This window comes from Heterodontus francisci, chromosome 3 (genome assembly GCF_036365525.1).
Source record: "Heterodontus francisci isolate sHetFra1 chromosome 3, sHetFra1.hap1, whole genome shotgun sequence".
NCBI lineage: Eukaryota > Metazoa > Chordata > Chondrichthyes > Heterodontiformes > Heterodontidae > Heterodontus > Heterodontus francisci.
In genome coordinates, this window is record NC_090373.1 from 88,971,732 (window position 1) to 88,993,072 (window position 21,341).

The 21,341-nt window shown below is 43.4% G+C and overlaps 1 protein-coding gene across 1 annotated transcript in view; it reads right to left on the reverse strand.

Annotated features, from left to right (window-relative positions):
* The window catches only part of mtmr9 (myotubularin related protein 9), an 88,185-nt gene that overhangs the window by 13,572 nt on the left and 53,272 nt on the right, over positions 1-21,341 (reverse strand). Inside the window, exons 7-9 of the mRNA XM_068024110.1 lie at positions 17,583-17,724; positions 16,501-16,721; positions 3,209-3,360 (exon numbers count right to left, since the gene is read on the reverse strand). Of these exons, the coding sequence (XP_067880211.1) occupies positions 3,209-3,360; positions 16,501-16,721; positions 17,583-17,724 (515 nt within the window). The remainder of the gene's footprint in view (positions 1-3,208; positions 3,361-16,500; positions 16,722-17,582; positions 17,725-21,341) is intronic.

A 21,341-nucleotide genomic window follows, 5' to 3' on the forward strand; every position in this document is an offset into this window, starting at 1 on the left:
GAAAGGGAAAAAAGGGGGAGGGGTGGCAGTATTGATTGAGGAGAGCATTGCAGTACGCGAGAAATAGGATGTCCCAGAGGGGTCAAGGACAGAATCAATTTGGCGAGAACTAAGGAACAAAAAAAGGTGCTTGGTGCTATCTATAGGCCACCAGCTAGTGGCAAGGACATGGAGGAACAAATTTGCAAGGAAATTACAGAGATGCAAAAATTATAGGGTAGTTTTAATGGGGGACTTGATTTATCCAAATTAGACTGGGATAATAGTAGTGTAAAGGGCAGTGAGGGGCAAGAGTTCCTTGAGTGTGTTCAGGAAAATTTTCTACGCGGTCTGTTGCTAGTCCAAAGAGAAAGGAGGCACTGCTAGACTTGGTTCTTGGGAATGAAGTGGGCCAAGTGGATCAAGTATCAGTAGGAGAGCATTTAGGGGATAGTGATCATAAGTGATATGGAAAAGGACAAAAAGCAATCCAGGGTAAGAATAATTAACTGGGAGAAGGCCAACTTAATGGGGTAAGAATGGAGCTGGGTGTGAATAAATTGGAGTCAAAAGCTGGCAGAAAAACCAGTAGATGAACAATGGGCTACTTTCAAAGAGGAGATAGTTCGGGCACAGTCGATGTATGTTCCCTAGAAGGGGAAAAAGTAGAGCAAACAAATCCAGAGTTCCCTGAATGACAAAAGAGGTAGAGATTAAGATAAAGAAAAGGTGTACTTATGACAGATGCCAGGTAGAAAATACTATTGAGAACCAGGCTAAATATAGAAGGTTCAGAGGGGAAGTGAAAAAGCAAGAGAAGCAAAGAGAGAGCATGAAAAGAGACTGGCAGATAGCATTAAAGGAAATCCCAAAGTTTTCTATAGACATATAAATCGCAAAAGGGTGGTAAAAGGAGGAATGGGGCGGATGAGGGACCAGAAAGGGGATTTGCAAATGGAGGCAGAGGGCATAGCTGAAATATCAAATGAATACCTTGCATCTGTCTTTACCAAGGAAGAAAATGCATCTCAGGCAATGTTGAAAGAGGTTAGTCAGACACGAGAAGGGTTTTAAAATTGATAAAGAGGAAGCATTAGATAGGTTATCTGTACTTAAAGTGGATAAAGCACCAAGACTGGATGAGATACATCCAAGGATACTGAGGGAAGGGAGAGTGGAAATCGCAGAGGCACTGGCCATAATTCTTCAGTTTTCCTTCGACTCGGGGTGGGGGGGGGTTGTGCCAGAGGACTGGAGAATTGCAAACGTTACACCCTTGTTCAAAAAGAGTGTAAAGATAAGCGCAGCAACTGCAGGCTAGTCAGTTTAAATTCAGTAGTGGAGAAACTTCTAGAAAAAACAATACGGGACAAAATTAATAGTCACATGGACAAATGCATTTTAATTTTAAAATGCCAGCATGGATTTCTTAAGAAAAAATCATGTTTAACTAACTTGCTGGAGTTCTTTTGAGGAGGTAACAGAGAGGGTTGATGAGGGCAATGCTGTTGATGTGGTGTACATGGACTTTCAAAAGGCATTTGATACAGTGTCACACAACAGACTTGTGAGCAGACTTGTAACTCATGGAATAAAAGGGACGGTAGCAACACGGATACAAAATTGGCTGAGTGGCAGGAAACAAAGAATAGTGGTTAATGGATGTTTTCCAGGCTAGAGGAAGGTTTGTAGCAAGTTTCCCAGGGATCAGTGTTGGGACCCTTGCTTTCCCTGATCTATATTAATGACCTAGATCTTGGTATACAGGGCATAATTTCAAAGTTTGCAAATGATACGAAACGTGGAAGCATTGTGAACTGTGAGGAGGATAGCGTAGAACTTCAAAAGGACATAGACAAGTTGGTGGAATGGACAGACAGGTGGAAGATGAATTTCAATGCAGAGAAATGTGAAGTGATTCATTTTGGTCGGAAGAAAGTGGAGACACAAGTGGGTACAATTCTAAAGCGGGTGCAGGAGCAGAGGGACCTTATTGTATATGTGCATAAGTCACTGAAGGTGGCCGGACAGATTGAGAGCGTGGTTAATAAAGCATACAGTATCCTAGGCTTAATTAATAGGGGCATAGAATACGAGAGCAAGGAGGTTATGTTGAACTTGTATAAGACACTAGTTTGGCCTCAGCTGGAGTATTGCGTCCAGTTCTGGGCACCGCACTTTAGGAAAGATGTGAGAGCATTGGAGAAAAGATTCATGAGAATGGTTCCAGGGATGAGGAACTTCAGTTATGAAGATGGATTGGAGAAGTTAGGACTGTTTTCCTTGAAGAGAAGGCGGAGAAGTGATTTGATAGAGTAATTCAAAAATCACGAGGGATCTGGACAGAGTAGATAGGGAGAAACTGTTCCCACTCGTGAAAGGATCAAGAACGAGAGGGCACAGATTTAAAGTATTTAACAGAAGTAAAAGTGACATGATGAAAAACTTTTTCCATGCAGCAAGTGGTTGAGGTCTGAGAACCCGGTGGAGGTAGGTTCAATTGAAGCATTCAAAAAAAGGGAATTAGACAGTTATATGAAAAGAAAGAATGGGCAGTGTTACAGGGAGAAGGCGGGGGAATGGAACTGAGAGAATTGCTATTTCAGTGACCCAGTGCAGACACGATGGGCTGAATGGCCTTCTTCACTCACTCCAATCCATTTAAAGATTGAAGTACTACATTGTTATAACTTATTGTTACAAATCTCACTAAACTATCTACAGCTCTCAGTGCACTTCACAGAACAATACCCTCAGTAAGGAGGTTATTTTTCTTTTGGGGACAGGAACAGAATGTAGCAAGATACATGGCAAAGAATTGCAGTCTAGTTTTAAATACAATATAATGGACTCATTGAGTTGAATAACGATAGGTATTTTTCTAACTGTAGTATTTGAACTGACACGAAGTCTGTGAATTAGCTGAAGGTGCCTCACACTTGCAAATATCGACAACCAGAATAGATGAATGCTGTGCCTCACCTCATGAAATCCAAGATATAAGACAACAAATGTGAGCTACAAAACAACTCTATTGGGAGCATTATCTTTATAAAAGAAAGTGTAAAAGCATCACACAATTAATACTTAGATACAATATTGTGTTACTAACAGCACTGGTTGTGTAAACAAACAGAACACCTGCTGAATAATTCAATACTTTAAAAAAAAAAAGCAAAACAACAAATATCACTTGATTTCTAGTTGAAGAACATAATTCTTCCCTCACCTTCCCACAACTGCAAGCTTTGTGGTGCAACTGAAGGCCAGATAACTAGGCTGTTGGCTTCATAGAGGGGGTTAATGTACTTCTCCAGTTCTTTTGGTCTATTTATCCATGACCATAGAGAGACTGTTTTCTGTTGAAGCTTTAGTTTTCGCCTAGAATATGACAAGAAAAATATTTATTTCCTTTTCTTCAGGAAAAATCAAGTCAAACTACAGTAAAATTTTTCATATTTACTAGCGCTTTGCTGTATTGAAAATATGAACTCAGTTGTTAGTTCAACCTTAATCATTTTAGCAGTTCCTAGAAATTCTTGCTCAGAAGTCTTACTTTAGTACAATATCGTCACATCAGATAGCCCAACCTGTTTTCTGCTAAAGCCTTTTTTAATCATTAACTATTTGATGATTATGTGGCTATAATTTCAAACAGGTGAATATTATTCTTTGTATTTAAAGCTAAAGGAATTCAGTGCTGTGGATTTTTTTTTTAAATCAATCAGTTTGTGGAATTTGGGCATCGTTGGCATGGCCAGCATGTTACCCATCCCTAACCACCCTTGAGAAGTGAACCAGCTTGTCGAACTACTGCAGCCCAGAAGTTTAGGTACACCAATAGTACTGCAAGGTAGAGAGTTCCAGGAATTTGACCCAGCAACAATATATTTCTAAGTTAAGACAGCGTGTGACTTGGAGGGGAACTTGCAGTTGGTGGTGTTCCCACATGTCTGTTGCCCTTGTTCTTCCAGGTGATAGAGGACACAGGTTTGGAAGAGGTTTGAAGGAGTCTTGGCAAGTTGCTGCAGTGCATCTTGTAGATGGTACACACTGCAGCCACCGTGCACAGATAGCAGATGGAGTGCCAATCTAGCAGGATACTTGGTCCTGGATGGTGTTGAGCTTCGTGAGTGCTATTGGAGCTGGACTCATACAAGCAAGGGGACAGTATGCCATTACATACTTGACTTTTGCTTTGCGTGCAGTGGACAGACTTTTGGGAGTGAGGTGGTGAGCAACCCGCTGTGCAATAGCCAGTTTCTGATCTGCTTTTGTAGTCATAGTATTTAGGTGGCTGCTCCAGTTGTCAATGATGTCCCCCAGGATGTTGATGGTGGAGGATTCAATCATGGGAATGCTATTGAATGTCAAGGGGCAGTGGTTCAATTCTCTTGTTGGTGATGGTCATTGCCTGGCACTTGCATGGCATGAACATTATTTGCCACTTATCAGCCCAAGCCTGAATGTTGTCCAGGTCTTGTTGCTAATTGGCATGGACTGCTTCAGTATCTGATGAGTTTTTAATGATACTGAACACCATGCAATCATCAGCAAACATCCCTACTTCTGACCTTATGATGAAGGGAAGGTCATTGATGAAGCAGCTGAAGATGGTTGGGCCTAGGACACCACCTTGAGGAACTCTTGCAGTGATATCCTGGGGCTGAGGTGATTTTAGCTTTTATGATATAACTGTGTATAAATGAAAACAACTGGCCTAACCACTCTTCCAAAGCATGTCCACTGCTCAACCATTAAAAGCATCAAATTTATATTCTGTAATGCAACTTAAATGAACCCTCAGAATAATGTTTCCTTTAAATGAATTGTTAAGCTGAGCTCCAAGCTGCCTGTTCAGGTGGTCATTAAAATCCCACAGCTCTGTTCAAAGAAACATAGGGAGTTCTCCCACTGTCCTAATAAAAATCCTTCACTCAGCCAATGTCACCAAAAAAAAAAAACTGTACTTATATTTATGTTTGTCAGACTGTTACGGTCAAGCAGATGTTTTCCAGGTTTGCTGCATCTGGACATGGCTGCTTCAGTATCTGAGTCGTCGCGAATTGCGCTGAATATTGTGCAATCATCAGTGAACATCCCCACTTCTGACCTTGTGATGGAGGGAAGGTCATTGATGAAGCAGCTGAAAATGGTTGGGCCTAGGACACCACCCTGAGGAACTCCTGCAGTGATGTCCTGGGGCTCAGATGATTGACCTCCAACAACCACAACCATCTTCCTTTGTGCTAGGCATGACTCCAACAAGTGGAGAGTTTTTCCCCCTAATTCCCATTGACCAATTTCGCCAGGGCTCCATGATGCCACAATCGGTCAAATGCTGCCTTGATTCCAAGGGCTTTCGCCTCGGCTGTTTGGCCCAAAGCTGTAACGAGATCAGGAACTGAGTGGCCCTGGAGGAACCAAAACTGAGCATCAGAGAGCAGGTTATTGCTGCGTCAGTGTCACTTGATACCACTGCTGAAGACACCTTTCATCACTTTGCTGATGATCGAAAGGAGGCTGATGAGGTGGTAATAGGCCGGACTGGATTTGTCTTGTTTTTTGTGGACAGGACATACCTGGGCAATTTTTCACATTGTTGGGTAGATGCTAGCGTTGTAGCTGTACTGGAACAGCTTGGCTAGGGGTGCGGACAGTTCGAGAGCACAAATCTGCAGTAGTACAGCCGGGAGATTGTCAGGGCCTATAGCCTTTGCATCATGCAGTGCCTTCAGCTGTTTCTTGATATCACGTGGAGTGAATTGAATTGGCTGAAGACTGGCATCTGTGATGCTGGGGCCTCAGGAGGAGGCAGAGATGAATCATGCACTCTGCACTTCTGGCTGAAGATGGTTACAAATGCGTCAGCCTTATTTTTTACACTAATGTGCTCCCCCATTGAGGATGGGGATATATGTGGATCCTCCCCCTGTTAGTTGTTTAATTGCCCACTACTATTCATGACTGGATGTGACCTTCTGATGGAAGGAAGATCGTTGATGAAGCAGCTGAAGATGGTTGAGCCTAGGACACTGCCCTCAGGAATTCCTGCAATGTCGTTCTGGGGGAAGTAGATTGGCCTCCAACAACCACAACCATCTTCCTTTGCGTTAGGTATGGCTCCAACCAGGGGAGAGTGTTCCTCCCGATTGCCATTGACTTCAATTTTACTACGGCTCCTTGATGCCACACTTTGTCAAATACTGCCTTGATGTCAAGGGCAGTTACACTCATCTTAACTTTGGAATTTAGCTCTGCTGTCGATGTTTGGACCAAGGATGTAATGAAGTCTGGAGTTGAGAGGTCCTGGCAGAGCCCAAACGAAGCACTGGAGAACAGGTTATTGGTGAGTAAGTGCTGCTTGATAGCAGTGAGTCAATGACATTTTTCTTTACTTTGCTGATCGAGAGTAGACTAATGGGGCGGTAATTGGCTAGATTGAATTTGTCCTGTCTTTTGTGGACAGGACATGCGAACATACAAATTAGGAGTAGGCCACTTGGCCCCTCGAGCCTGCTCCACCATTCAACAAGAGCATGGCTGATCTGATTATAACCTTTCACCCCCTTGCTTATCAAGAATCTATCTACCTCTGCCTTAAAAATATTAAATGACTCTGCTTCCACCGCCTTTTGAGGAAGAGAGTTCCAAAGACACACGACCGGCAGAGAAAAAATTTCTCATGTCTTAAATGGGCGACCCCTTATTTATAAATAGTGAACCCCAGTTCTAGATTCTCCAACAAAGGGAAACATCCTTTTCACATCCCCTGTCAAGACCCCGCAGGATCTTATGTTTCAATCAAGTTGCCTTTTACTGTTACCTCATTGGACAGAAGCCTAGCCAGTCCAACCTTTCCTCATAAGACAACCTGCCCATTCCAAGCATTAGTCCAGTAAACCTTCTTTGAACTGCTTCCAATGCATTTACATCTTTCTTTAAATAAGGAGACCAATACTGTGCACAGTACTCCAGATGTGGTCTCACCAATGCCCTGTATAACTGTCGCATAATCTCCCTACTTTTGTATTTTTTAAAAATTTGTTCATGGGATGTGGGTGTCACTGGCTAGGCCAGCATTTATTGCCCATCCCTAATTGCCCTTGAGAAGGTGGTGGTGAGATGCCTTCTTGAACCCCTGCAGTCCATGTGAGGTAGGTACACCCACAGTGCTGTTAGGAAGCGAGTTCCAGGATTTTGACCCAGCAGTGAAGGAACGGCAATATAGTTCCAAGTCAGGATGGTGTTTGGCTTGGAGGGAAACTTGCAGGTGGTGGTGTTCCCATGCATTGGCTGCCCTTGTCCTTCTAGATGGTAGAGGTCATAGGTTTGGAAAGTGCTGTCTAAGGAGACTTGGTGCGTTGCTACGGTGCCTCTTGTAGATGGTACACACTGCTGCCACTGTGTGTCAGTGGTGGAGGGAGTGAATGTTTGTGGATGGGGTGCACATCAAGCGGGCTTTGTCCTGGATGGTGTCGAGCTTCTTGAGTTTTGTTGGAGCTGCACCCATCCAGGCAAGTGGGCAGTATTCCATCACACTTAAATAAAAACAAGAAATGCTGGAAATACTCAGCAGGTATGGCAGCATCTGTGGACAGAGAAGCAGTGTTAACATTTCAGTTATAGAGTCATAGAGAGATATAGCACTGAAACAGGCCCTTCGGCCCACCGAGTCTGTGCCGACCAACAAGCACCCATTTATACTAATCCTACATTAATCCCCATATTCCCTACCACATCCCCACCATTCTCCTACCACTTACCTACACTAGGGGCAATTTACAATGGCCAATTTACCTATCAACCTGCAAGTCTTTGGCTGTGGGAGGAAACTGGAGCACCCGGAGGAAACCCACACGGTCACAGGGAGAACTTGCAAACTCCGCACAGGCAAAACCCAGAACTGAACCCGGGTCGCTGGAGCTGTGAGGCTGCAGTGCTAACCACTGCGCCGCCCAGTTCATTGACCCTTCATCAGAACTGGGATAATATTCATCACACTCCTGACTTGTGCCTTGTAGATGGACAGGCTTTGGGGAGTCAGGTCGTGAGTTACTCATCACAGGCTTCCTAGCCTCTGACTTGCTCCTATAGCCATGGTATTTATATGGCTACTCCCGTTCAGTTTCTGGTCAATGGTAACCCCTAGGATGTTGATAGTGGGGGATTCAGCGATCGCAATGCCATTGAATGTCAAGGGGAGGTGGTTAGATTCTCTCTTGTTGGAGATGGTCATTGCCTGGCACTTGTGTGGTGCGAATGTTACTTGCCACTTATCAGCCCAAGCCTGGATATTGTCCAGGTCTTGCTGCATTTCTACACAGACTGCTTCAGTATCTGAGGGGTCACGAATGGTGCTGAACATTGTGCAATCATCAGCGAACATCCGCACTTCTGACCTTATGATTGAAGGAAGGTCATTGATGAAGCAGCTGAAGATGGTTGGGCCCAGGACACTACCCTGAGGAACTCCTGCAGTGATGTCCTGGAGCGGAGATGATTGACCTCCAACAACCACAACCATCTTCCTTTGCGCTAGGTATGACTCCAGCCAGCGGAGAGTTTTCCCCCCGATTCCCATTGACTCCAGTTTTGCTAGGGCTCCATGATGCCATACTCAGTCAAACGCTGCCTTGATGTCAAAGGCAGTCACTCTCACCTCACCCTCGGTATAAATGATAATATTCTATTAGCTTTCCTAATTACTTGATGCACCTGCATACAAACCTTTTGCGATTCATACACTAGGGCACCCAGATCCCTCTGCAATCTCTCACCATTTAGATAATATGCTTTTTTATTCTTCCTGCCAAAATGGACAATTTCACATTTTCCCACATTATACTCCATTTTCCAGATCTTTGCCTACTCACCTAACCCATCTATATCTCTTTGTAGCTTCATGTCCTCTTCACATGTTACGTTCCTACCTACCTTTGTGTCATCAGCAAATTTAGCAACTATACCTTCGGTCCCTTCATCCAAGTCATTTATATAAATTGTCAAAAAAATGAGGCCCCAGCACTGATCCCTAGCAATTTTCCACATTGTCAGGTAGATGCCAGTGTTTTAGCTATACTGGAACAGCTTGGCTAGAAGTGCAGCTAGTTCTGGAATACAGTACTTCTGCACTCTGATACCCAAATACTGCCAGGTTAGACAAAGAGTGAACCAAAAGCAGAATATCCTGTTCCAATTACGTGGTTCATCTGAACTGCAGGAGTATACACAAATGCACCACTTAACTTCCAGCTTAATTCAAAACATTCAAGTAATATACTATCTGAACACACTGGAGAAAGCTTGCTTAGCTGTACCTATTGAAATCCCAGACAAATAAACATGCCATGAAGATTATACATAAAAGAATGCTGTAACAGTTGTTTCTAGTGCAGTGGTGAATTGCCAATTAAGACAGCTGCTTTTGCAGTACTGTGCAATATTTTTGATTATAAAATAATTTTTGTGATGCTTACGAGAAGTGCAGCGATGAAAGCACAGAGCCAAACTGAAGGGTGATAAAAAAGACTTTTCCTTAAAAGAAAGTGGACAATGTGCTGTAAAATGGCCACTGGTCCGCTGACTTGGCCTATATATTCAAACTGGGGGTGGGGGGGGGGGGGGGGGGGGGCTGTTGAGAGACAGCATGCACGAGAGAAAGAAAAAGAAAAAGAGGGAGGGGGAAGAGAGCACGAGATATTACAAGATCAAAGGAAGGAAGTCCAAGTGACCACTGCTTCCAGACTAAAATCTTAACCACCAGAAAACTACAAACACCCAGGCCTGCAACTTTAAAGAGAAACTGTCCACTGAGAAGATTCAATAGGTTGACTGTGAACACAAACATCTACTTCACTTCAAAACACTTACCCTTTATCTCTTTATCTAACTATCCTTGTTTGTTTGTGTATGTACGTGGGCCGCTTGTCTACGAGTGTGAGAATGCATGCAATGGTGCGGTTGTGATCATTTTTGGAATGAATATTGTTTAATAAATAGCTAGCTTTCAGTTTTAAACCTATGGCTGTTTATTTGACAAATAAAACACAAGGGGTAAAAAACCCTAGTAACAAAAACATTTGCTGTGTTCAGCTGGGAGGAGAACAGTGGGAGCAAACCACACCATCACCCACCTGGATCTAACATTTATTTCATGCTACAGTATAAGGTCTTCAAAATTTCAAGGGAAATTATGTAAGACCAGACAGGACCTGGAGAGAAATTCACTTATTGTACAATAACTTTTAAATCTTAACTAAATAGCTCCCTCTGGTGACAGCATCTAACTTGTTTTTAAAAAAAATAGTACCCTTGTGATGAACTTCCAAAGACCATAACCCAGAAGGGCAATACAATGTACCAAAATTACAGCATTCACTATATTCCTCTTACCCCACTAAACAGTTGCTTTTTAAAAAAAAAAAGTACTGATCATACTGAGATCATGTATTTTGGAGAGTTTCCCACTGTGAGACATATTACTGAAAAACAGCAACAATAAAAAGCTACTGTATTGCTCATCCTCGAAATCTCTAGACTATCCATACAAATATTTTAGGCACGAACAATTTAAAAGGTATCATTCAGTCAGAAGCAGATGGAACCAGATCACCTGCTTATGTTGCATTTCAAAGGAAGACACTGCCTAAAGTTTTCCAAGGGACCTTAATACATCTGATTTGGATCAGGACAATGATCTTGCTTAGCACTGCTAAGTGGTCTCCGTTCCTAGATTTGGTTAAAGGCCACCAAATGCCTGTTCACGTTACAGAGCTTAAAAAAAACACAGAATTCACCCAAATGGTCCATTGGGGAAATAACAAACATGTTACAAAATGCTGCATGTAGCAGCAAATAAACTAACAAAGACTCCTTGGCAACTGAACTAAAATGGCTGGTTGACTGATGGAGGGCACACATTCATTTCTGGAAGTTATAAACTTCAATTCAGGAGGAAACCATCCCACTAATATTCGATCGGTAGACAGCACTGATCCATAGATTATTGTGAAAGATTTCAACTAATACCATGGTGACAATGAAGATGACAGCTTGTGAGAAAAACTCAGTGAAAGACAGCAACGATAGTAACGACAGTATCATATAGTGATTGCCAGCACAGACACAATGGGCCAAGTGGCCTCTTTCTGTGCCTTAAACTTTCTATGATTCTATAGCAGCTAAGTGGTCACCAAACCACGATTCTGAATTTTAGGGCTTCTGAAAGTGAAGGCAATTTTCAAGTTACTGTTTTCAACTTATTAAACTGCTTGAAGTTAAATAGGTTAGTTTCACAGTTCATGAATCTGCAAAGAGGGATGAGAAGACGACAGTTGAGAAAAGATGACAGAAACTGGGACTCTTCAACACAGAGAAAGTTGAAAGAAAATCTGATATAAGGTGTTAAAATTGATTCGTTTGGTAAGATAAATAGGAAAAAAAAATAATCAGCGAGTTGGTTGCCATTTTTTAAATTCAAAGGGTTGTTCAGACCTGACATGCCCTACTAGAAACAATGGTGGAAACAGAATACATAAGTAGCCTTTTTAAAAGGAACAGGATAAATAAAAAGGAACAGGAAAAAGGAAAAGAAACCCAAAAGGAATAACAAAGTGGCAGGGATGAGACTGAGAGACTTTCAGAGTCAACACTTGCAGATGGGCCAAATGGCCTGTATCAGGCTGCAAAAATTCAATAATCTTTGTTTTAATTTTTGCATCCATATAATACTGCTCCACACTTGCACACACATTTTTGTGAGAAAACAATATTCTAATATTTACGGTAGTTTTGACAAATATAACAACTTAAGACACTATAATTAAAGAACGCATACCCAAGTTACAGCAATATATTCTTTTTCTTTTGGGCCTCCTTATCTCGAGAGACAATGGATACGCGCCTGGAGGTGGTCAGTGGTTTGTGAAGCAGCGCCTGGAGTGGCTATAAAGGCCAATTCTGGAGTGACAGGCTCTTCCACAGGCGCTGCAGAGAAATTTGTTTGTTGGGGCTGTTGCACAGTTGGCTCTCCCCTTGCGCCTCTGTCTTTTTTCCTGCCAACTACTAAGTCTCTTCGACTCGCCACAATTTAGCCCTGTCTTTATGGCTGCCCGCCAGCTCTGGCGAATGCTGGCAACTGACTCCCACGACTTGTGATCAATGTCACACGATTTCATGTCGCGTTTGCAGACGTCTTTATAACGGAGACATGGACGGCCGGTGGGTCTGATACCAGTGGCGAGCTCGCTGTACAATGTGTCTTTGGGGATCCTGCCATCTTCCATGCGGCTCACATGGCCAAGCCATCTCAAGCGCCGCTGACTCAGTAGTGTGTATAAGCTGGGGGTGTTGGCCGCTTCAAGGACTTCTGTGTTGGAGATATAGTCCTGCCACCTGATGCCAAGTATTCTCCGAAGGCAGCGAAGATGGAATGAATTGAGACGTCGCTCTTGGCTGGCATACGTTGTCCAGGCCTCGCTGCCGTAGAGCAAGGTACTGAGGACACAGGCCTGATACACTCGGACTTTTGTGTTCCGTGTCAGTGCACCATTTTCCCACACTCTCTTGGCCAGTCTGGACATAGCTGTGGAAGCCTTACCCATGCGCTTGTTGATTTCTGCATCTAGAGACAGGTTACTGGTGATAGTTGAGCCTAGGTAGGTGAACTCTTGAACCACTTCCAGAGCGTGGTCGCCAATATTGATGGATGGAGCATTTCTGACATCCTGCCCCATGAGGTTCGTTTTCTTGAGGCTGATGGTTAGGCCAAATTCATTGCAGGCAGACGCAAACCTGTCGATGAGACTCTGCAGGCATTCTTCAGTGTGAGATGTTAAAGCAGCATCGTCAGCAAAGAGGAGTTCTCTGATGAGGACTTTCCGTACTTTGGACTTCGCTCTTAGACGGGCAAGGTTGAACAACCTGCCCCCTGATCTTGTGTGGAGGAAAATTCCTTCTTCAGAGGATTTGAACGCATGTGAAAGCAGCAGGGAGAAGAAAATCCCAAAAAGTGTGGGTGCGAGAACACAGCCCTGTTTCACACCACTCAGGATAGGAAAGGGCTCTGATGAGGAGCCACCATGTTGAATTGTGCCTTTCATATTGTCATGGAATGAGGTGATGATACTTAGTAGCTTTGGTGGACATCCGATCTTTTCTAGTAGTCTGAAGAGACCACGTCTGCTGACGAGGTCAAAGGCTTTGGTGAGATCAATGAAAGCAATGTAGAGGGGCATCTGTTGTTCACGGCATTTCTCCTGTATCTGACGAAGGGAGAACAGCATGTCAATAGTCGATCTCTCTGCACGAAAGCCACACTGTGCCTCAGGGTAGACGCGCTCGGCCAGCTTCTGGAGCCTGTTCAGAGCGACTCGAGCAAAGACTTTCCCCACTATGCTGAGCAGGGAGATTCCACGGTAGTTGTTGCAGTCACCGCGGTCACCTTTGTTTTTATAGAGGGTGATGATGTTGGCATCGCGCATGTCCTGGGGTACTGCTCCCTCGTCCCAGCACAGGCAAAGCAGTTCATGTAGTGCTGAGAGTATAGCAGGCTTGGCACTCTTGATTATTTCAGGGGTAATGCTGTCCTTCCCAGGGGCTTTTCCGCTGGCTAGGGAATCAATGGCATCACTGAGTTCCGATTTGGTTGGCTGTATGTCCAGCTCATCCATGACTGGTAGAGGCTGGGCTGCATTGAGGGCAGTCTCAGTGACAGCATTCTCCCTGGAGTACAGTTCTAGGTAGTGCTCAACCCAGCGGTCCATCTGTTTGCGTTGGTCAGTGATTATGTCCCCCGATTTAGATTTGAGGGGGGTGATCTTCTTGATGGTTGGCCCAAGAGCTCTCTTCATGCCATCATACATTCCTCTGATGTTTCCAGTGTCTGAGGCCAGCTGAATATGACTGCATAGGTGTTGCCAGTAGTCGTTTGCGCAACGCCTAGCTGTTCTTTGTGCAGTACTTCTGGCTGCTTTAAGTGCTGCGGATGTTAAATCGCTGGGGGCTTTCTTGTAGTTCAAAAGTGCAATGCGCTTAGCGGCTATGACAGGTTCCAGCTCTTCATTATGAGATTGAAACCAGTCTGCATTTCTCTTCGCACTTTTGCCGTAGGTGGTCAAAGCTGACTCATAGATGGCGTCTCTGATGTGGGCCCACTTGGTCTCAGCATCCCCTGTGGGAGTGTTTTGAAGGGCTGTTACAAGTGAATTTAGAAATTTTTGTAACAGCTGTGGGTGAGAAATTCTGCTCGTGTTGATGCGCGGGTGGCCCTTCTGCTTGGAATGATGCAACTTCTTTGGTCTGAGTCTAACCTTGCTGCACACCAGGGAGTGGTCGGTGTCGCAGTCCGCACTGTGGAAGCTGCGTGTGATTTGAACACTGTTTAAGGCGGCTCGCCTTGTGACAATGAGGTCTAGCTGGTGCCAACGACGTGATCTTGGGTGCCTCCATGAAACCTGGTGACAGGGTTTAGTGTGAAAGAACGAGTTGGTGATGCAGAGGTTATGATAGGTACACAACTCAAGCAGTCTCTGCCCGTTCTCATTCATCCTTCCAACGCCATAGCGCCCAAGGCAGGAGGGCCATGAGTCATGGTCGGCCCCAACCCTGGCATTAAAGTCCCCCAGCAGGAATAGGTGTTCGGTGTTGGGGATGCTGCTAATGATGTTATGGAGTTGTTCATAGAACTGGTCTTTAGCTTCAGGTGCGGAGCAGAGTGTTGGAGCATAGATGCTGAGTAGGTGTACTGGACCAGAGGTGGTGAGCAGTCGGATGGACAGTATGCGTTCCGAGCCATTTGAGGGAGGCTCTATCATGCTGAGCAAGGGGTTTCTGATGGCGAAGCCCACTCCATGCTGTCTTGGTTCTTCAGGATCCCTGCCCTGCCAGAAGAAGGTGTAGTCTTGCTCTGCTAGAGAGCCACTCGCGGGGAGGCGAGTCTCCTGAAGTGCTGCAATGTCCACATTGAATCTACTGAGCTCGTTGTTAATGATGGCGGTCTTCCGAGAATCGTTGATTTGTGTAAGGTCTTCCGACAGGCCAGGACACATAGTTCTGACGTTCCAGCTTGCAAAGCGAAGGGCTGGTACCTTCTTTCCTTTTTTCATGTTGTTTGGTGCGGTGTATCAGTCCACCTTTCGGGCAATGACCCTGAGCTCCAAGCACCCATTGAAGCAGGCAGACTGTGGCGGGACAGAACCTTATTGACCGGGGGCTGCCCGGTTTGAGGCGGGCGGTAGCTGTCCAGTGAGGTGCAATGACCTCTCCCACCGACAAAGGCAACCCGTGGCGCCCAGTTTCTACGCCAATTTATCTGGACTTATAACCCGTAACTGCTGCCTTCCGTGTTGTTTCGGTCGCTGTGAGGCAACTATGGAGTGACCTCTCCATGGCGCATGCCTGGGCAAATTTATGGAGGTTGAGAGTTGCCCAGTCGTCAAAACCCCCCTCTCGGCCTTTCTGGTGGGGTCCAAAGGAGTGCAGGACACGACGTTTGGCACCAGTATGGCTGCAGGAACTGCCGGAAACATGCCAAAGGTGACACATGACCGCCTACGGGGTTCCGCTCCGGATTTTCTGTTAGGGTTTACTCCCTTAGCCTTGGTCTCTCCCGAGACGCCCACAAGGCAGTGGGGTTGTTGGGGCCCCTACACAGGTGTAGGATGGTGCCGGTGGGAGGAGGGGATGCAAGGGGGAGGGGTAGAGGGAGGGGGTGGGGGGGGGTGCAGGGGAAGGGGGTGCGGGGTGAAGATGGTGCGGGGGCAATATATACAATACACAAATAGGAATACATCAATCTCCCCTCAAAGTACACACCATTGTGACTTGGAAATATATCGCCATTCCTTCCATCATTGCTGGGTCAAAATCCTGCAATTCCCTGCCTAACACTGTGGAAGTACTTTCATCACGTGGACCACAGCAGTTCTAGGAGGCAGCTTACCACCACCTTCTCAAGGGCAATTAGGGATGGCTTTGCCAGCAATGCCCACATCCTGCAAAAGGATTTTTTTTTTTTTTTAAATACAGACATTAAGCATGATTACAGCCATTCTATAATCAATGAATCGATCAAAGATCCTTATTTATCATGCTCAAAACACAGAACATTTACAAAATATATTCTTAACTTAGGTGAACTTCAGAAATCACAAATATCACTGTTGCAGTCCCAGAACTAAAAATGTGCAATTCATATGCTAGGCCTTTAGATAGTACAATATGATTACGAATTATGAATTCCACCCTCAGCTGGTATTTAAATTCATTTGTCATCATCCAATGAGTTTTAATAAGTCTTGCAAGAAAAGAAAACTGGAAAAGGAAAGCTCACTCTGAAGCGTTCTGACAGCTTGATCACTAATAGTGCAGAAATTTAACTTTCCAGCTCTCGTAGTTGGAATGTCCCACAAGGACACAACTGGGTAAGAATTAATGTTCCTGCTTCAGCGTTGAATTCCCAGGAAACACACAAAGCAACAAATTATTTCTATCTCCAGTGATAGAGACAGCGTTACTAACCTTTCATTTTCATTGTTGCCCAAGAAGGTTCCAAACTGGGAAGCATAAGCATGTTCAAACAATACAATTAGCAATTGCTCATTAAATTCAAATGAACATGGAAATTGCCGCTGGATCTGCCAGCAGCAATCCAGGAAGAGGAGAAATGTAGGAGCTTCATTCTTCTGCTTTGAATTGGAATAGGCCGACTGAGCACATCGCTGCTGGAATGGATGACCAGCCTGGAACAAACAAACCAATATGAAGACAATTTTTTCAAGAGAAAAGCAAGTGGGAGATTAGAGTAAAATAGTGAAAAAATGTTCCATACAGGAGATGCTCATATTGAGCAACTGGTGCCCATTTTAAAAACTAACTGAACTTACTAATACTAGCCTCAAAAGCATGGCGAGTTCTATATTATTTTAATGAATAAGCAATTAATAATAAAAAAGGCACCTTACACAGAATTCTCAACATCTTATTTCAATACTTTTCTTGTACATGAAGATATTTTGCACAATTACAGAGATCGACCGGTCGGAAAAGTAACCTACTCTACTTGTACTGCTGCAACAGTAGGTTTGGAATGCTGATTCAAATCAGAATTTTTTTTTTTTTATAAATGCTTCCTAGTTAAAAACTAGGTGGAATCAAATGCTTGTGCCTTTCCACCCCTTCCCCAATCCCAGCAACATGGAATAAAATTATGTGGCTTTTTACATTTCTGCCCTTAATTTACCTTAAGAGGGAAAGATATTAGCATGTGGTACCCTGCTTTTTGAGAAAGTGTTACAAAAAGACATTGCTCGGAAAACTTTTGTATATTCATGAGGTGGCGGCAGTAGAAAAAGAAAACGATAAACCCTCTCTAAAAGTCAGTTCGTTTGAACAGTTCACACAGCAGTTTGCATCTAGGAGCATTTTCCTTTAATGTGTTAGTATAGTATATACAATGGCCAAATTCAAGTTTTTCTAATTCCCTTCAATTATAACCCAACCACCAGTAGAAACAATAAATTATTCTGGACATGTCTTTTCAAATCAAGACAATTTCATTAGCCAAGTAGCCAAATGAAATCTGTCCACTTTTCAGCACTCACCTGTAACCATTCACGCTCAATCAAGGCCTCAAACCCATTAATTGTTCTGGACTGTGAATCTAGAATAATGTGGGCGAGAGAGGTGACTTGTAAAGTGGAGTCAATCCCTTCACTGCCATGAACCAGCACAGATGCACCTTCCCTAAAACAGGAACAACAGTATGAATGCTGCAAATATATGCTTAGAAAGGGTATAATTTGTACTATGCATTATCTTAACTAAAGAGGCAAGTTGAACACCACAGATCCATTTATACTGTGCCCCAAAACCACCAAATTACTTTCTATGGTTGGTACAAAGCATGCTATAATTCCAAATAAACTATGTGCTTCTGCAACAAAAATAGAACATTAACTAAACCTCTGCTGGTAGGAGATTAAGTAAAATCAAATGACAGTCTCAAACTAGCTTTTGTAAGTTGGCATTAAGTAACAGCACAGGCATGAGAAATTAAATTGTCTGAGGCAAATAATGGTATGTTCTTCTGAAATAGCTTATGGCGTGTTGTATTTTGTCTTGCGTGTGCAGGCACTCTAAAATCAGCTTTACAACTTGTTGCGACAAAATGTAATGATTTCTTATATCTATAGGCATGATTGGGAAGTACATATTCTGATGATCAGTTAGAACCAGGGAAAAAAAAGCAAAACTGAATGGTTATGCAAGATGGACAAGAATGAACAAAGTTGTGTTTATGTAGTGCTTTATTACATCGCTCAAACATTCCGAAGTGCTTCATATAATGAATGAATTATAGTTATGAAAACAAATTTGCCAGTCACTCTGTGCACATTGGAAAGTTCTGATAAAAAGTGTAGTTCAGTTATTAAAAGTCATGCTTAATAGTTTTTAAATGTTCAATGAATTTTAAACATAATAAATGAATTGGACTTTTTATACCCTTGCACCATACTATAATGCTGTAATACTATAATATTACACAATCCTCTTCAACCAAATGTCAGAATTTCAACAGGTCACAGAGGCTGCTGTCCTTTTAATCAGATTCCAAAACCAAAACCAATCAAATCAGAGAAACACGTCACCCGAGACCAATCACATAGTATAATTCCTGACGGATTATTTTTGTTCATAACCAATTTATGGTAAACAGCTAGCATTACAGTTCCTCACCCACCCCAATATAAATCCTTGAAATTGTTACTCAACACTCAAAGAAAATTACAGACACTCCACCCCTCCGTAACTCCATAACCAGCACAATGCATCCTACACACCCTGGACGTCAGATATACTCATCGTCTTTCATTCCCCATATTCAGAAGGTCAATGCAACAGGCCTCGTATAGAGCAAAATGAATGCACAACGACAAAAGTTTACCGCTAATGTAAAGGGCAATGATTCTCAGGAGGCATCTTGTTCCAGGGCCGGAATACATGCACAAAGAAATAACATGGCGGGGGCAAGAGTGAGTGATCAGGAGCAAACAAGTGAGGAGGCTCGAGTGAAAGAGGGAGAGAGAGAGAGCAAGAGAGCGATAGTGAGAAAAAGGGGAATAAATTGCATTGATTTGATTTTGCAACTACTTCTGAAATTGTTCAGAAATGAAATTGCTGCCACAAACTAAGTCACTTCAGAAATATATATATTTGAGTTGTTTAGATGCTTCTTTGGGCTACATTACATCACACAATCCACTGGGCTTGTTGGAAAATGTAATCTGAAGACATGAGATAACGTATACCCTTCAGTAGCACAGAACAATAATGAGGGTAGGGCTCATTCCTTTACAGGAAGCTTAAATGAGCCAGAAGGTCAACTCATTCAATATAATTTGGACCGGTTATGATTCATTTTTCTGCTGACCCAGGACCTATTGCACTTTGTAGAGGGTGCAAACTAATAACAGCAAATGCTGCAAACACTCAGTGGGTCAGGCAGCATTTGTAGAGGGAGAAACAAAGTTAATACTTCAGGTCAATGACTTTTCATTAGAACTGGAAAATGTTAGAAATGTAACAGATTTTAAGCAGAGGCAAGGAAAGGGTTGGGAGAAATGAACAAAAAGGAAGGTCTAAAATAGTGTAGAAGGCAGGACAGATTAAATGACAAAAGGGAATGGTAATGGGACAAATGAAGAAACAAAAGATGATTCTGGAGGAGCTGTAAACGAGAAAAGCAGAATTACCAACAGCTGCTGTCCAAACAAAAAAATGGAGGCAGAGTTATGATCTGAACTTGTTGAACCCAATGTAGAGTCCAGAAGGCTGTAGAGTGCCTAATCAAAAGACGAGGTGATGCTCCTAGAGTTGGACGGCTAGTTTTATCTGACGGCTTGGACACGATGGGCTGAATCCTTCTGTGCTGTAACTTTTCTATGGCTCTATTTATGTTGATGTCATTGGAACAGTGTAGGCACCAAGGCCAGAATGAGAGCGGGGCAGAGAATTAAAATAACAGGCGACCAGAAACTCGGGGGTCATGCTTGTGGACTGAATGGAGGTGTTCCGCAAAGCAATCATTCAATTTCGATTCTGGGTACTGTCTGTGCGGAGTTTGCAAGTTCTCCCTGTGACTGCGTGGGTTTTTGACGGGTGCTCCGGTTTCCTCCCACAGTCAAAGACTTGCAGGTTGATAAGTAAATTGGCCATTGTAAATTGCCCCTGGTGTAGGTAGGTGGTAGGGAATATGGGATTACTGTAGGGTTAGTATAAATGGGTGGTTGTTGGTCGGCACCGACTCGGTGGGCCGAAGGGCCTGTTTCAGTGCTGTATCTCTAAATAAATAAAAATAAATAAATAAATAAATAAATAAAATTAATTTGTATTTGGTCTCCCCCATGTAGAGAAGATTGGCTTGTGAGGAACTAATAAAGTATACTAAATTGAAATGAATACCAGTAAACTGTTATTTCACTCGGAAGGAGTGCTTGGGGCCCTGGATGATGGGGAGGGAGGAGCTAAAAGGGCAGGTGTTACATCTCCTGCTCTTGCACTGGAAGGTGCCATGGGAATGGGAGGGTTTATTGGGGGTGAATGAAGAGTGCAGCAGGGTGTCACGGAGAGAACAGTCGCTTTGGAATGCTGAAAGGGTTGGGGAGGGGAAGATCTGTTTGGTGGTGGCGGCATCATGCTGGAAGTGGTAGAAATGGCAGAGTATGATCCACTGCATGTGGAGAAATCATTTTGTACATTTTGGAAGCTACATTAAAGCTACATAACCTACACAGTCTTCCAATCCTCCTTGGATTGGAGGTGTTCCAGAGGACAAAAGGACTGCAATAGTTACAGGCTTGTTCAAAAAAAAGGAGGGGAATAAATCTGACAACTACAGGATAATCATCCTAATGTTGGTGGTAGGGAAACTTTGACAGACAGGACAATAATCCAGGACAAAACTAACTGGCATTTTGAAAAGTATGGGCTAACAAATGAAAGTCAGCACGGATTTGCTGAAGGCAAACTGAGAAGATATAACCGAGTTCTTTGAAGTAATGGAGAGAGTTGATGAAGCTAATATGGTTGATATGTATATGGATTTTCAAAAGGTGTTTGTACCACATAATAGACTTATTAGCAAACTTAAAGCAGAACACCTAGAAAGCATGAACGGGATTGGACAAAGTCAGCATGGGTTTACGAAAGGGAAATCATGCTTAACAAATCTACTGGAGTTTTTTGAAGATGTAACACGTAGAATAGATAAGGGAGAACCAGTGGATGTGGTGTATTTGGATTTTAAGGTGGCGTTTGATAAGGTCCCACATAAGAGGTTAGTATGCAAAATTAAAGCACAT